At 63.8% G+C, this 15,922-nt stretch overlaps 1 protein-coding gene across 1 annotated transcript; it reads left to right on the forward strand.

Annotated features, from left to right (window-relative positions):
- Positions 1-2,729: 2,729 nt before the first annotated feature.
- On the forward strand, positions 2,730-15,917 carry LOC121063342 (neuroblast differentiation-associated protein AHNAK-like; the record flags this gene model as incomplete). The annotated part of the gene is made up of 7 exons (XM_040543762.1): positions 2,730-2,804; positions 8,841-8,922; positions 9,008-9,161; positions 9,419-9,606; positions 9,687-12,308; positions 13,608-14,133; positions 14,383-15,917. Coding segments are annotated over exons 3-7 (5,025 nt in total), but the record flags the coding sequence as incomplete, so codon positions are not given.
- Between the last annotated feature and the right edge of the window lie 5 nt (positions 15,918-15,922).

The following is a 15,922-nucleotide window of genomic DNA, read 5'->3' on the forward strand; positions in this document are numbered from 1 at the left end:
AGCCTTATAGGGCACAACGCTATGGGGCAGGGTTATAGGGCAGGGCTATGGGGCAGCGCTATAGGGCAGCGCCATGGGGCACCCCGCAACTCCCGGCCCCCCCCCGCCCCCCCCCGCTGCTATGGGGCAGGGACCCCCCTCCTCTTCCCCCCCCCCCCGCCCCACGGCCCCGCCGGGCGCAGCCGGGGCTCGGGGCAGGACGCGGTGGCCCCGCGCCAGGTCGGAATCCCAAAAATCCCCCACGTGGCCTCGGCGAAGGAGGAGGGGCTCCCTGGCCCCGCCCCCACCCACCCACCCCCCACGGACACGGGTGGGCGGCTGGGGGGGGGGGGGGGGCGCGGCCGTGGGGTTCCCGTGGGCGGCACCTGGGGGGCGGCACTTATGGGGCAGGATTTATGGGGCAGCGCTTGGGGGGCAGCGCTTGGGGGGCGGCACTTGGGGGGCGGCACTTGGGGGGCAGAGCTTGGGGGGTGTCACTTGGGGGGCGGCGCTTGGGGGGCAGCACTTGGGGGGTGTCACTTGGGGGGCAGAGCTTGGGGGGTGTCACTTGGGGGGCAGCACTTGGGGGGCGGCACTTGGGGGGTGTCACTTGGGGGGTGTCACTTGGGGGGCAGCACTTGGGGGGCGGCGCTTGGGGGGCGGCACTTGGGGGGTGTCACTTGGGGGGCAGCACTTGGGGGGCGGCACTTGGGGGGTGTCACTTGGGGGGCGGCGCTTGGGGGGCGGCACTTGGGGGGTGTCACTTGGGGGGCGGTGCCTGGGGGGCGGCGCCTGGGGGGGGGCCCCAGCCCCACGGCCGCTGGGTTGTGGGGGGGTGGTCCCGGGGGGGGGCGGGGCTTGAGGGGGATTCCTGAAGGGGGAGGGGCGCGGGGTTCCCTTTGGGGGGTGGGGAGGGAATTCCTGGGGTGGGGGCGGGGCTACGCGGGGGCTTCCCCCCGAGGGCGGGGCCGGCGGGGGGAGGGGGTTCCCTGGTGGGGGGGGAGGGGGGGCGCTATGGGGGGGCTGTGGGGGGGTGCAGGGGCTATGGGGGGGGGCTGCGGGGGGGTCCTGGGGGGGGGGTTCCGGGATTTATGGGGTTAACGGGGGTGATGGAGGGGGCTGGGGGCGTTACGGGGCGCTGGGGGGGGGGGCCGGGGGGGGAAGGGGGCTCTGTGGTCCCTATAGGTCCCTGGGGGCCCCTACAGCACCCCACGTGTCCCCACGGTCCCTACAGGTCCCTACGGTCCCTATGTGTCCCCGTGCGTCCCTATAGGACCCCACGCGTCCCTCCCCGGTCCCTACGGGTCTCTATAGGTCCCTGTGGGTCCCTGCAGGTCCCTATGGTCCCCGTGTGTCCCTACGGGTCCTTATAGTACCCGACGTGTCCCCACGTGTCCCCCCCGGTCCCTACAGATCCACCCGGTCACTACATGTCCCTACACGACCCCCGCTCCCTATGAGTCCCCCTGGTCCCTATAGGTCCCTACGGGACCCCCCCCCCCCCAGTCCCTACAGCTCCCTATAGGACCCCACGTGTCCCCCCAGTCCCTACCGGTCCCTATGAGTCCCACCGGTCCCCTCGGTCCCTAGAGGACCCTATAGGACCGCCCCGGTACCCCCAGTCCCTATAGGACCCTACAGGTCCCCACAGGACCTCCCCCAGTCCCTATGAGTCTCCCTGGTCCCTATAGGACCCCCCCCAGACTCTCTGGTCCCTACAGGTCCCTATAGGACCCCCCGCTCCCTACAGGTCCCTACGAGCCCCCCCGGTCCCTATAGGACCCCCCTGCTCCCCCTGGTCCCTACGGGTCCCTACGAGCCCCCCCCGGTCCCTATGTATCCCTACAGGTCCCTATAGGACCCCCCCGCTCCCCCTGCTCCCTACAGGTCCCTACGAGCCCCCCCGGTACCTCTGTGTCCCTATAAGCCCCTATAGGACCCCCCCACTACCCCCGCTCCCTACAGGTCCCTATAGGACCCCCCACCCTTCCCCCGGTCCCTACAGGTCCCTACGAACCCCCCCCCCGGTCCCTATGTATCCCTATAGATCCCTATAGGACCCCCCTGCTCCCCCGGCTCCCTACAGGTCCCTATAGGACCCCCCCGCTCCCTACAGGTCCCTACGAGCCCCCCCGCTCCCTCTGTGTCCCTATAAGCCCCTATAGGACCCCCCCCACCCCCCCCCACCCTCTTTCCCCCGCTCCCTACAGGTCCCTCTAGGACCCCCCCGCTCCCTACAGGTCCCTACGAGCCCCCCCGCTCCCTCTGTGTCCCTATAAGCCCCTATAGGACCCCCCCCCACCCCCCCCCACCCTCTTTCCCCCGCTCCCTACAGGTCCCTCTAGGACCCCCCCGCTCCCTACAGGTCCCTACGAGCCCCCCCGCTCCCTCTGTGTCCCTATAAGCCCCTATAGGACCCCCCCCCCCACCCTCTTTCCCCCGCTCCCTACAGGTCCCTCTAGGACCCCCCCGCTCCCTACAGGTCCCTATAGGACCCCCCCGCTCCCTACAGGTCCCTACGAGCCCCCCCGCTCCCTACAGGTCCCTATAAACCCCTATAGGACCCCCCCCCACCCCCCCCCACCCTCTTTCCCCCGCTCCCTACAGGTCCCTACGAGCCCCCCCTCAGTCCCGGTGGCCCCCCCCCCCCACCCCCGGCCCGGCCCCTCCCGGCCGCTCCCCCCCCCGGGGCCGGTCCCGGGGCCGCCGCCGCCGCCCTACAAGAGCCCGGCCCCGGGCGGGGCGCGGCCACTCCGCGCGGAGCCTCCGCCGCTGCCTCCCGGCCTCCGCGGGGCCATGGCCGGGCAGCGCCGCTGAGCGCCCAGGTACGGCCCGGGGGGGGGGCAAAAATTTTTTTGGGGGGGGGGGGCAAAAAAAGTCATGGGGGGGGAATGGGGGGGAATGGGGGGGGATGGGGGGCGGGGGGGGGGAGCCGGGGTCCCACGCGCGACCGCGGAGGGTGGGGTGGGGCGGCGGGGGGGGGGGGGTTGGGGGGGTTGGGGTTTTTTTTTTGGGGGGGGGGGGGGTTGGGGGTTTGGGGTTGGGGGGACGCGCTTTTTTTTTTTTTTTTGGGGGGGGGGTTTCGGGGACTTTGGGGTTGTTTGGGGTTGTTTGGTTTTTTTTTTGGGGGGGGGGGGGGGGGTGGGCGCTTTTTCCTCGCGTGGTTCCGAGCGCCGCCGAACGCCCGTGGGAGCCCCCGCCCGTCCCGTGGAGGGGGGGGGGGGGAGGTTTTTTTGGACACCCCCCCCCCCCCGCTCCCCCCCCTGCACCCGCCCTTTCCCCCCCCCCCCCTCCTCGTGTCCCCCCCCGCTCCGTGTCCTCCCCCCCCCTCCGTGGGCGTCCCGGGCCGCGCTGCCCACGCGTGTCCCGTGGGGGGAGGCTCGGACTGGGGGGGGCTCGGCCCCTCCCGGCCCCCCCCCCGTGGTCACGCGCGGCGCGGGAGCGCGCAGGGCGTGGTCCCCCCCCCCCTCCCGGTTCCCCCCCCCCTCGTGTCCCGTTGGCGCCGCCGCGCCCAGCTCGGGCACGGGGAACCCCACGCGTGTCGTCCCCCCCCCCCCCGCGGGGCTTTTTCTGGGGGGGGGGGGTGGTGTCACGGAGAGAGGGGGGTCGCGGGGGGGGGGCAAAAGGGGGGGGGACACGCGGAGAGGACGGGACACGGAGGGGGGGGGCAGCCCTGGGGCGCGGTTGTCTCGCGTGGGCGGTTTCGTTTGGGGGGCGGGGAGCGTGCGTGGGGCCGGGGGGGGGGGGGGGGGGGCGGGGGGGTCCCGAGGAGGGAATTCCCCCCCCCCGTAAGAAACTTTGCCGTGGGGCTGCCCCGCACATTTCTGTGCCCCCCCCCCCCCCCCCCTCCGCCCTCTGTGGGGCGGGGCCACCCCCCCCCACTCGCGTCCGTGGGTCCCGCGCCTCCTTCCCCCCGCCCCGGGTGGGCTCTGTGGGGTGGGGGGGGCTCGGCTCTGCCCCCCGGATCTCCGTCCCCCCCCCCCCCCCCCCCCCCCGTGTTTTTCCGTGGGGCCGGCCCCACACGTGCTCGCTGGGGGTCAGGGTGGGGCTGCCCCCCCCCCCCCCCGGGTGTTCTCCGTGGGGCTCTGCCCCACGGGGGGGGGGGGGGGTGTCCGTGGGGCTGCCCCCCAAGTGCTTTCTATGGGGCTGCCCCCCCCCCCCATGTTCTCCCTATAGGGCTGCCCCCCCCCCTTTTTCTCCCTCTGGGGGTGCCCCCCCCCCCCATGTTCTCCCTATAGGGCTGCCCCCCCCCCCTATCTTCTCCCTATAGGGCTGCCCCCCCCCCCCCATCTTCTCCCTATAGGGCTGCCCCCCCCCATCTTCTCCCTATAGGGCTGCCCCACACCCGTCTGTGCAGCTGCCTCCCTATGGGGCTGCCCCCCCCCGCTTCCGTGGGGCTGCCCCCCGTCTTCTCCCCGTGGGGCTGCCCCACACCTCTTTATAGGGCGCCCCCCCCCCCCCCCATGCACTCTATGGGGCTGCCCCCCATGTTCTCCCTATGGGGCCGCACCCCACATTTATAGGGCTGCCCCCCACCTCTCTGTGGGGCTGCCCCCCCGTGTTCTATGGGGCTGCCCCCCACCTCCTATGGGGCTGCCCCCCACCTCCTATGGGGCTGCCCTCATATTCTATGGGGTTCTATGGGCCTGCCCCCCCGTGTTCTATAGGGCTGCCCCCCATATTCTATGGGGCTGACCCCCACCTCTATAGGGCTGCCCCCCCGTGTTCTACGGGGCTGCCCCCCACCTCCTATGGGGCTGCCCTCATATTCTATGGGGTTCTATGGGCCTGCCCCCCCGTGTTCTATAGGGCTGCCCCCCATATTCTATGGGGCTGACCCCCACCTCTATAGGGCTGCCCCCATATTCTATGGGGTTCTGTGGGGCTGCCCCCCCGTGTTCTATGGGGCTGCCCCCCCGTGTTCTATGGGGCTGCCCCCCCACCTCTATGGGGCTGCCCCCCACCTCCTATAGGGCTGCCCCCATATTCTATGGGGTTCTATGGGCCTGCCCCCCCGTGTTCTGTAGGGCTGCCCCCCATAGTCTGTGGGGCTGACCCCCACCTCTATAGGGCTGCCCCCCCGTGTTCTACGGGGCTGCCCCCCACCTCCTATGGGGCTGCCCTCATGTTCTATGGGGTTCTATAGGGCTGCCCCCCCGTGTTCTATAGGGCTGCCCCCCATATTCTATGGGGCTGCCCCCCACCTCCTATAGGGCTGCCCTCATATTCTATGGGGTTCTATGGGGCTGCCCCCCCCGTGTTCTACGGGGCTGCCCCCCACCTCTATAGGGCTGCCCCCCCGTGTTCTATAGGGCTGCCCCCCATAGTCTGTGGGGCTGCCCCCATGTTTTGTGGGGTTCTATAGGGCTGCCCCCCCCCCTCTATAGGGCTGCCCCCCCCCCCCATGGGGCTGCCCCCCACCTCCCTATGGGGCTGCCCCCCATATTCTATGGGGCTGCCCCACACCTCCGTGGGTTCCCCCCCCCCCCCCAGCTCCGTGGGCGGCTCCCGGGGGGGGCCCCGCGCTCCGCTCCACCCCCCCCCCCCCCCCGGCGCCGCGGTGGCCGCGGGCCCTGGGCCGGTCCCGGCGGAACCGGTCGGGGAGCGGCGGGGTCGGGGCCGGGGCCGGGGCCGGTCCGACCGGTAACGGCCCCCCCGGGGGGCGGGGGCGGGGCGGGGGGGCCCTGCCCTCCCCCCCCCCCTTCCCAGCACCCCGGTTCTTGTGGCCCGTGGGTGCTGGGGGGGGGGGTCCCGTGGGTGCTGGGGGGGGTCCCGTGGGTGCTGGGGGTGCCCCACCTCGTGCTGTGGGTGCCGTGGGTCCCGTGGGTGCCCCACCCGGTGCCGTGGGTCCCATGGGTGCCGTGGGTCCCGTGGGTGCCCCACCCGGTGCCGTGGGTGCTCTTTGGGGTCCTGTGGGGTGCCGTGGGTGCCCCACCTCGTGCCGTGGGTCCTGTGGGTGCCGTGGGTCCCCTGGGTGCCCCACCTCGTGCCGTGGGTGCTGTGGGTCCTGCAGCCCACCTGGTGCTGCTGTGGGTGCCGTGGGTGCCCCACCCGGTGCCGTGGGTCCTGTGGGTGCCCCACCTTGTTCCATGGGTCCCATGGGTGCCGTGGGTCCTGCAGCCCACCTGTTGCTGCCGTGGGTCCCGTGGGTGACCCCCGGTGCCATGGGTCCCATGGGTGCCCCACTCGGTGCTGTGGGTGCTGAGGGTCCCATGGGTGCCCCCCCCCCCCCCCGAAGTGCTGTGGGTGCTGGGGAGGCCGTGGGTGCCCCAGCCCCACCCGGAGCTTCCATGGGTGCCGTGGGTGCCCCACCCGGTCCCATGGGTGCCCCACCCAGTGCCATGGGTCCTGTGGGTCCCGTGGGTGTGCCCCCCCCCCAGCCCTCCCCTCCCCCCTCACCCATTGGTGCTGAGGTGACATCACGGGAGGGGGGGGGGGGAACACCCATAGGGTGACACCGGGGGGGGTGGAGGGGGGGCACACGGTGCCACCCCAATCCTGGCACTGGTGGGAGGGGAGGGGGCACCCAGGGGACACCACTGGCGGGGGGGGGGGGGGAAGAACCGGGGGGGCACCCAGGGGACACCGTGGGGGAGCACCCAGGGGACACCGTGGGGGGGGGACAGGGCTAAAAATAGGGGCGGGGGCAGCACGTGGTGCCCCCGGAATAGCAGCAGCTGCCGCGTGCCCGCCGCCGCCGCCAGGTGCCCCCCCCCCCCCCCCCCCCCAGGGCATGGGGATATTGGGGGGGGCAGGGGGGGCTTCAGGGGTGCTGGGGAAGGATGTTGGGGGGGGGGGGGGGGCGCCTTAATTGGGGAGGGGGCTTGGAGTGTGCTGGGGGGCACCCATGGGGACGTCAGGGTGGGGGCTTCTCAATTTGGGGAGGGGGCTTTTGGCCGCTGGGGGTGGAGGTGGGGGGCACCCCCGGGTGCCTCCCGGTTTCGGGGCGGGAGAAGCCCCTCGGGCCTCGGTCCCCGCCGGGGCGGAGGCCGAGGAGGAGGAGGAGGAGGAGGAGGAAGGAGGCTGGAGGCTCCCCGGGGCCACCCTTGCGGAGGACGAGCTCTGAGTCACCCCCGGCTCCGCGCCCAGCCCGCGGGGCCTCGCCCTGACTCACAAACCTGTTGGGCCTCCCGCGGCCTCCCAGAGCCTCCGCTGCCTCCCTCGGCCTCCACCACCTCCCGTCGGCCTCCGCCGCCTTCCCTGGCCTCCGCCGGCCGGGACGGACGCAGCCCCGGGGGGGGACGCGGTGCTGCCGGCGCCTCCCGGGTCCTCGCTCAGGAGGCGGCCTCCGGGATGGAGGCCGGGGGCTCGGCGGCCTCCAGGTCGCTCGCAGAGGCTCCGCAGCCTCCGTGGGCCTCGCTGGAAGGGAGGCTCGCACCGGGACCTCTCCCCGTCCCGGCACCTCTCCCCGTCCCCCCTCGCCCGCTGGGGTTCCTTCGGGCCTCCGCGGGGAGGCCGTCGTGGTCCCGTCCGTGGGCGGCCTCCACCGCCTGGTGCCGCGCTGAGGTTTGCGGCTGCGGAAAAGGGGAAATCGGGGAAAAAAAAAAAAAAAAAAAGAAAGGAAACCCCAAAAACGCCCCCAAAAAACCCAAAGCCTCCTCTCCAGCCCCGTCTTCCCCTTTCAGTGGAGGCAGGCGAGGGAGGCTCGGGTTTTGCGAGGATGTGGCCTCGCCCCGGTACCCATCACCGTTATGCTGGGTGGTTTTTGGGGTTATTTTGTTGTTTCTTTTTCCTTTTTTTTTTTTTCCTTTTTCCCCTTATTTTTTTCACTGTGCCTGGAGCTTGCAGGGAACAGAGCACGGGCCTGGCCTCTTTTTTTTTTGAGGACGGGCCTCTTTTTTTTTCCCTTTTTTGAGGACAACACCGGGTGTGATCCTGCTGAGCGCCCATGGGTGACGTCCCGTGGGGATGGTGCTGAGCTGGGGGTGTCCCGGTGGGCACCCTGCAGGGGCTGAGGACCAAGCAGAGGTGGAGGCTGCGGGGTCTCCATCCTTGGAGAGCCTCCGAAGCTCCTGGGCAGGGCGCTGGGTGGCCCCGGGGGGGCTGGGCACGGGCGGCCCCTTCCCACCCATGGCGGGGCCTTTGGCATCCCGGGGTGGGGATGGCCATGGTGGGGGTGATGGTGATGATGGTCACGGTGGCCGTGGTGGTGATGATGATGATGGTCATGGTGGTGATGGTGGTGGCGATGGTGACGGTGGTGGTGATGGTTGTGGTGGTGCTGGTGCTGGTGGGGCCAGTGATGGTGATGATGGTGGCCATGGTGGTGATGGTGATGATGGTGGTGAAGGCGATGGTGATGACGGTGGCCGTGGTGGCGGTGCTGATGGTCATGGTGATGATGGATATGATGGTGGTGATGGTGGTGGTGGTGAGGGTGATGATGGTGGCCGTGAGGGCGGTGATGATGGCCATGGCAATGACGATGGCCATGGTGATGATGGTGCTGGTGATGGTGATGATGATGACGTTGATGGTGCTGGTGATGATGGTGGTGATGAAGACGATGACATTGATGATACTGGTGTTAATGGTACTCATGGTGACGTTGATAACGATGGTGATGATGACGATGACGTTGATGACAGTGATATCGATACTGGTGCTGATGTTACTGATGGTGATGTCGATAACGATGGTGATGATGATGACGATGACATTGATAACGCTGGTCTTGATGGCGATGATGACGGTGATGATGCTAATGGAGGAGCGTCTCGTTGGCAGTGAGGGGCCCTCCACTGGCCCAACCCATGGTGCCCCCATCCACTCCTGCGCCGCCATCCCCCCAAAACCTCGCGTCTCAGCCGCCGGCCAGGTGCCGGGGGGGGTGACGGGGACCTCTCCTCTTGCTCCACCAGGGACACGAAGGGACCCGAAGGCCGCCGTGAGGCCCGCGAGCGAAGGGTTGAGGGATCCGGCCAGGAGCGGCATCCCGACGAGGTGAGTGGGACACGGGGTGCTTTGGCTCTTCATCCTCGCGGCCTCCTCCTCCTCCTCCTCACCTCCGCCTCCTCCCAACCCGCAGATGGAGATGGAGGAGGAGACCCGGGAGATCCTCCTGCCCAACTGGCAGGGCAGCGGCTCCCACGGCATCACCATCGACCAGACGGACGACGGCGTCTTCGTCAAGCAAGTGCAGCAGAACTCCCCCGCCGCCAAGATGGGCGTCGTGAAGGAAGGTGCCGTGGCGGGGAAGGGTCTTTTTTTTTGGGGGGGGGAGGGGAACAGGTTTTCGTCAGTCCCTTCGCAAGGTGGGGGTTGAAGGTGAAGGGGACGTTTCTGAGGGGGACAAGGGGGGTCTCAGCCCCATCTGACTGGCCGGGTGCTCAGCTCTCAGCCCCTTCACCTCCCTTCGCAAGGTGGGGATGGAAGGGGACATTTTGGGGGGGACGAGGGTGGGTCTCGGCCCCTTCCAACCGTCTCTCGGCCCTTGCAGGGGACCAGATCGTGAGCGCCACGGTCTACTTCGACAACCTGCAGTCCGGCGAGGTGGCGCAGCTGCTCAACAGCATGGGGCACCACACGGTGGGGCTGCGCCTGCAACGCAAGGGGGACCGGTCTCCGGTGCCGGGACAGTCGTGGGGGCACGAGGCGTTCGGGGCCGGAGGCACGGAGGTCGTCTTGGTGAGTGCCATGGCGAGGGCGGGCGGAGGGACGAGGCTGGGAGGGCGCGGCGGCGCTGACGAGCGTCTCTCGGTTGGCAGAGCGGGGACGACGAGGAGTACAGGAGGATTTACACGACGAAGATCAAGCCGCGGCTGAGGTCGGAGGAGGCGGTGGAGGCGGAGTGCGGCGGGACGCAGAGCAGGACCATCACGGTCACCAGGAAGGTCACGGCCTACACCGTGGACGTCAGCGGGCGCGACGGGGCCGGGGACATCAACGTGGTGGGCCCGGACTTCAAGGTCCGCATCCCAGGCCAGGAAATCGGCTGCGCCGTGGGACCGGCGGCTCCGTTCCCCACTGCAGACTGGAGCATGGGCGTCAAAGGGGCATCTCCGGGGGCTTCCTGCCCCATGGGACCTCCCGGCCACCAGCTAGATGTCCACCTCGGCGAGGCGTTGGTCGGGAAGCCCGGTGTCGGCCTCTCGGGGACGCACCCGAGGACTCAGATGGACTTGAAGCTGCCAGAGAGCCGCGTTCCTGGTGGAGAAACTGGAAAATCTGTTACGGTGGAGGTGCCGGGGCCTAACGCTTCTGGCATGGCTTTCACGGGCCCTAGGGTTGATACAAACGGACAGATGGGCGGCCCGGAGGCAGGTTTTCATGTAAAAGGCCCTGGAATGGGCGGGAAAATGCACGTTTCTGGCGTGGACGACCAATTCCATGGAGGTATCAAAGCACCTGGCCTGGACGTCTCCTTACCCACCATGGAAGGTCTAGCGGGCGATGCCGGAACGGTGGGAAAAGTCAAGATTCCTGTGTTGAAAATGCCCAAATTTGGGTTCGCTGCTGCGGGGCCCAGCCTCGAGGCTCAAGCAGGTGTTGGCGCGCCCGCGGCCAACGTAGACGTCGGAGGCGGCCACGTCAAAATGCCGCACGTGGCCCTCCCAAAATTCACCGTGGAAGGTTCCACCGTGGAAGTGGGGAAGGTGGGACCCTGCGAGGTAGATGTCGGTGTTCCTGATGTGGCTGTCAAAGGAGAATGGACAGGCCCGATGTTCAAGAAGGCTGAAACGCCCCAAATCTCTCTGTCGGATGTGAACCTGAACCTGAAAGGCTCCCACGCGAAGGGAGATATGGGTGTCGTGGTAGAAGGGGACGCCAAAGGACTTGGCTCTGTCACTAAAGGTCTCAAGGTGGACGTGAAGGGACCTGGTGTTGAATTTGGAAGCCCAGAAGGTTACTTGAAAGGGCCCGGAATATCGGTGCCTTCCAAGGTGTCGATGCCAGATGTGGATGTTAACGTGAAGGGACCCAAACTCAAAGGAGAAATGGACGTTTCTGTCCCCAAAATAGGTGGCAACTTGAAAGGACCTCAGTTTGGTGTTGAAGGCCCCAAGTTGGGAATGGACGTGCCCGACATAGATGTCAAAGGCCCCAAAGTGAAGATGCCGGAGGTGCATGTCAAGGCCCCCCAGGTCTCCATGCCCGACGTTGACTTGAACCTGAAAGGCCCAAAAGTGAAAGGGGACCTGGATGTTTCTGTCCCAAAACTCAAAGCCCCCGGACTTGACGTCAAAGCCCCCGGACTTGACATCAAAGCTCCTGGACTTGACATCAAAGCCCCCAAGGTTGACATTGAAGCACCAGACGTGGACATTCACGGCCCAGAAGGTAAACTGAAGATGCCCAAACTGAAAATGCCCAAGTTTGGGGTGCCCGGCCTGAAGGGAGAGGTCCCAGACGTTGACGTGTCGCTTCCAAAGGGCGAGGTGGACATTTCTGCTCCCAAGGTAGATATCGATGTGCCAAGCATGGACATCAAAGGACCAGAAGGAAAAGTGAAGGGCCCCAAGGTGAAGATGCCCGAAATGCACTTCAAGACTCCCCAGATCTCCATGCCTGACATCGACTTGAACCTGAAAGGCCCCAAAGTGAAAGGAGATGTGGATGTTTCTGTCCCAAAACTGGAAGGAGAGCTCAAAGCCCCCGGACTTGACGTCAAAGCCCCCGGACTTGACATCAAAGCCCCCAAGGTTGACATCGAAGCACCAGACGTGGACATTCACGGCCCAGAAGGTAAACTGAAGATGCCCAAACTGAAAATGCCCAAGTTTGGGGTGCCCGGCCTGAAGGGAGAGGTCCCAGACGTCGACGTGTCGCTTCCAAAGGGCGAGGTGGACATTTCTGCTCCCAAGGTAGATATCAACATGCCAAGTGTAGACATTGAGGGGCCAGAAGGAAAAGTGAAGGGCCCCAAGGTGAAGATGCCCGAGATGCACATCACAGCACCCAAGGTCTCCCTGCCAGATGTGGATCTGAACCTGAAAGGCCCCAAAGTGAAGGGTGACGTGGATGTTTCCATCCCCACGATGGGTGCTGATTTGAAGGGTCCTGAATTACACCTCAAAGGCCCCAAGGTTGACATCGAAGCACCGGACGTGGACATTCACGGCCCAGAAGGTAAACTGAAGATGCCCAAACTGAAAATGCCCAAGTTTGGGGTGCCTGGTCTGAAGGGAGAGGTCCCAGACGTCGACGTGTCGCTTCCAAAGGGCGAGGTGGACATTTCTGCTCCCAAGGTAGATATCGATGTGCCAAGCATGGACATCAAAGGACCAGAAGGAAAAGTGAAGGGCCCCAAGGTGAAGATGCCCGAAATGCACTTCAAGACCCCCCAGATCTCCATGCCTGACATCGACTTGAACCTGAAAGGCCCCAAAGTGAAAGGAGATGTGGATGTTTCTGTCCCAAAACTGGAAGGAGAGCTCAAAGCCCCCGGACTTGACGTCAAAGCCCCCGGACTTGACGTCAAAGCCCCTGGACTTGACATCAAAGCCCCCAAGGTTGACATTGAAGCACCAGACGTGGACATTCACGGCCCAGAAGGTAAACTGAAGATGCCCAAACTGAAAATGCCCAAGTTTGGGGTGCCCGGCCTGAAGGGAGAGGTCCCAGACGTTGACGTGTCGCTTCCAAAGGGCGAGGTGGACATTTCTGCTCCCAAGGTAGATATCGATGTGCCAAGCGTGGACATTGAGGGGCCAGAAGGGAAAGGGAAAGGTCTCAAATTTAAAATGCCTGAACTAAATGTTCAGACACCAAAACTCTCCATGCCAGATGTAGATCTCAGCTTGAAGGGCCCCAAACTAAAAGGAGATGTCGATATTTCTGGTCCGAAGGCCTCTGGAGACCTCAGGGGACCCAAAATAGATGTGGAAGGGCCCAAAGTGGATGTTGATATGCCGGAGGTAGAGTTGGAATGTCCGGAAGGGAAAATTAAAGGCCCCAAATTTAAGATGCCTAAGCTGAATATCAAGGGACCTAAAATATCCAGGCCGGACATAGATCTGAATGTAAAGGGACCTAAAATGAAGGGAGAGGTGGATGTTTCTGCTCCAAAGATAGAGGGTGACTTGAAAGAACCTGGCGTTAATATTAAGGGTCCAAGCATAAATGTCGAGGTCCCAGATGTCAACCTGGAGTGTCCAGAAGCCAAACTAAAAACGCCCAAGATGAAATTGCCTCATTTTAATGTGTCCGGTCCAAAGATTGAGGGTGCCGACATCGATGTAAATTTGCCAAAAGGAGACATAGATATTTCAGGGCCAGAGGCAGATATCGAAGTGCCAGACGTGGAGGTCGGGGGGCCGGAAGGAAAATGGAAGGGGCCCAAATTCAGGATGCCGAAGCTGAACATCAAAACACCTAAAATATCCATGCCAGATGTAGATCTGAACCTAAAGGGACCCAAAGTGAAAGGAGAAATGGATATTGCAGCTCCTAAGATAGAAGGAGATCTGAAGGGGGCAGAAATAGACATTAAAGGACCAAAAGTAGATGTTGAAGTCCCCACTGTTGATGTGGAGGGCCCTGAAGGGAAACTGAAAGGTCCCAAATTCAAGATGCCAGACATGCACATCAAGACAACCAAGATCTCCATGCCTGATGTGGACATTAACCTGAAAGGCCCCAAAATGAAAGGTGACATTGAAATCTCAGCTCCAAAGCTGGAAGGTGAGCTGAAGGGCCCCGAGGTGGACATCAAGGGCCCCAAGGTGGACATTGACAAACCAGACGTGGACGTTCATGGTCCTGAGGGAAAATTCAAGATGCCCAAGTTCAAAATGCCCAAGTTCGGCATGCCGGGCTTCAAAGCAGAAGGCCCCGAGGTGGATGTGAACCTGCCAAAAGGAGAATTTGATGTTTCTGGCCCAAAGGTGGACATTGAAGGTCCGGAGGTGGACATAGGAGTGCCAGAAGGGAAGCTAAAGGGCCCCAAGTTCAAGATGCCTGAAATGCACATCAAGACAACCAAGATCTCCATGCCTGATGTTGACTTGAACCTGAAAGGCCCCAAAGTGAAGGGAGATGTGGACGTGTCCATGCCAAAGCTGGAGGGTGAGCTGAAAGGCCCCGAGGTGGATATCAAGGGCCCCAAGGTGGACATTCAGGCTCCTGATGTGGACATTCATGGTCCCGAGGGAAAATTCAAGATGCCCAAATTCAAAATGCCCAAGTTTGGCATGCCAGGGCTGAAAGCAGAAGGTCCAGACGTGGACATGAACCTGCCAAAAGGAGAATTTGATGTTTCTGGCCCAAAGGTGGACATAGAAGGTCCGGAGGTGGACATTGAAGGTCCCGAGGGGAAGCTGAAGGGCCCCAAGTTCAAGATGCCCGAAATGCACATCAAGGCACCCAAGATCTCCATGCCCGACATCGATCTGAACCTGAAGGGCCCTAAAGTGAAGGGAGATGTGGATATGTCCATGCCTAAGCTGGAGGGTGAGCTGAAAGGCCCCGAGGTGGATATCAAGGGCCCCAAGGTGGACATTGACAAACCAGACGTGGACGTTCATGGTCCTGAAGGAAAATTCAAGATGCCCAAGTTCAAAATGCCCAAGTTCGGCATGCCGGGGCTGAAAGCAGAAGGTCCAGAGGTGGATGTGAATCTGCCAAAAGGGGAATTTGATGTTTCTGGCCCAAAGGTGAACATAGAAGGTCCGGAGGTGGACATCGAAGGTCCCGAGGGGAAGCTGAAGGGCCCCAAGATCAAGATGCCTGAAATGCATGTCAAAACACCAAAAATCTCCATGCCCGACATTGATCTGAACCTGAAGGGCCCCAAAGTGAAGGGAGATGTGGATGTTTCTCTTCCCAAGGTGGAGGGTGACCTGAAGGGCCCAGAAGTTGACATTAAAGGCCCTAAACTGGACGTGGACCTTCCTGATGTTGAGCTGGAAGGCCCCGAAGGGAAGCTGAAGGGCCCCAAGTTCAAGATGCCCGAAATGCACATCAAGGCGCCCAAGTTCTCCATGCCTGACGTTGACTTCAATCTGAAGGGCCCCAAAGTGAAGGGAGATGTGGATGTGTCTCTTCCCAAGGTGGAAGGTGAGCTGAAGGGCCCAGATGTCGACATTAAAGGCCCTAAACTGGACATGGACCTTCCTGACGTTGAGCTGGAAGGCCCCGAAGGGAAGCTGAAGGGCCCCAAGTTCAAGATGCCCGAAATGCACATCAAGGCGCCCAAGTTCTCCATGCCTGACGTTGACTTCAATCTGAAGGGCCCCAAAGTGAAGGGAGATGTGGACGTGTCCCTTCCCAAGGTGGAAAGTGAGCTGAAAGGCCCCGAGGTGGACATCAAGGGCCCCAAGGTGGACATAGACGTACCAGACGTGGACGTTCATGGTCCTGAGGGAAAATTCAAGATGCCCAAGTTCAAAATGCCCAAGTTCGGCATGCCGGGCTTCAAAGCAGAAGGCCCCGAGGTGGACGTGAACCTGCCAAAGGGAGAGCTGGATGTTTCTGGCCCAAAGGTGGACATTGAAGGTCCGGAGGTGGACATCGAAGGTCCCGAGGGGAAGCTGAAGGGCCCCAAGTTCAAGATGCCCGAAATGCACATCAAGGCACCCAAGTTCTCCATGCCTGACGTTGACTTCAATCTGAAGGGCCCCAAAGTGAAGGGAGATGTGGACGTGTCTCTTCCCAAGGTGGAAGGTGAGCTGAAGGGCCCCGAGGTGGACATCAAGGGCCCAAAGGTGGACATTGACGTACCAGACGTGGACGTTCATGGTCCCGAGGGAAAATTCAAGATGCCCAAGTTCAAAATGCCCAAGTTCGGCATGCCGGGGCTGAAAGCAGAAGGCCCCGAGGTGGATGTGAACCTGCCTAAAGGAGATATTGATGTTTCCGTCCCAAAGATGGATATTGAGGCACCAAGTGTAGACATTGAAGGTCCTGAAGGGAAAATTAAGGGTCCCAAATTTAAGATGCCTGAAATGCATTTCAACGTTCCTAAGATCTCCATGCCCGACATCGATTTGAACCTGAAAGGCCC

This window comes from Cygnus olor, unplaced genomic scaffold, assembly GCF_009769625.2.
Source record: "Cygnus olor isolate bCygOlo1 unplaced genomic scaffold, bCygOlo1.pri.v2 scaffold_201_ctg1, whole genome shotgun sequence".
Taxonomy (NCBI): domain Eukaryota; kingdom Metazoa; phylum Chordata; class Aves; order Anseriformes; family Anatidae; genus Cygnus; species Cygnus olor.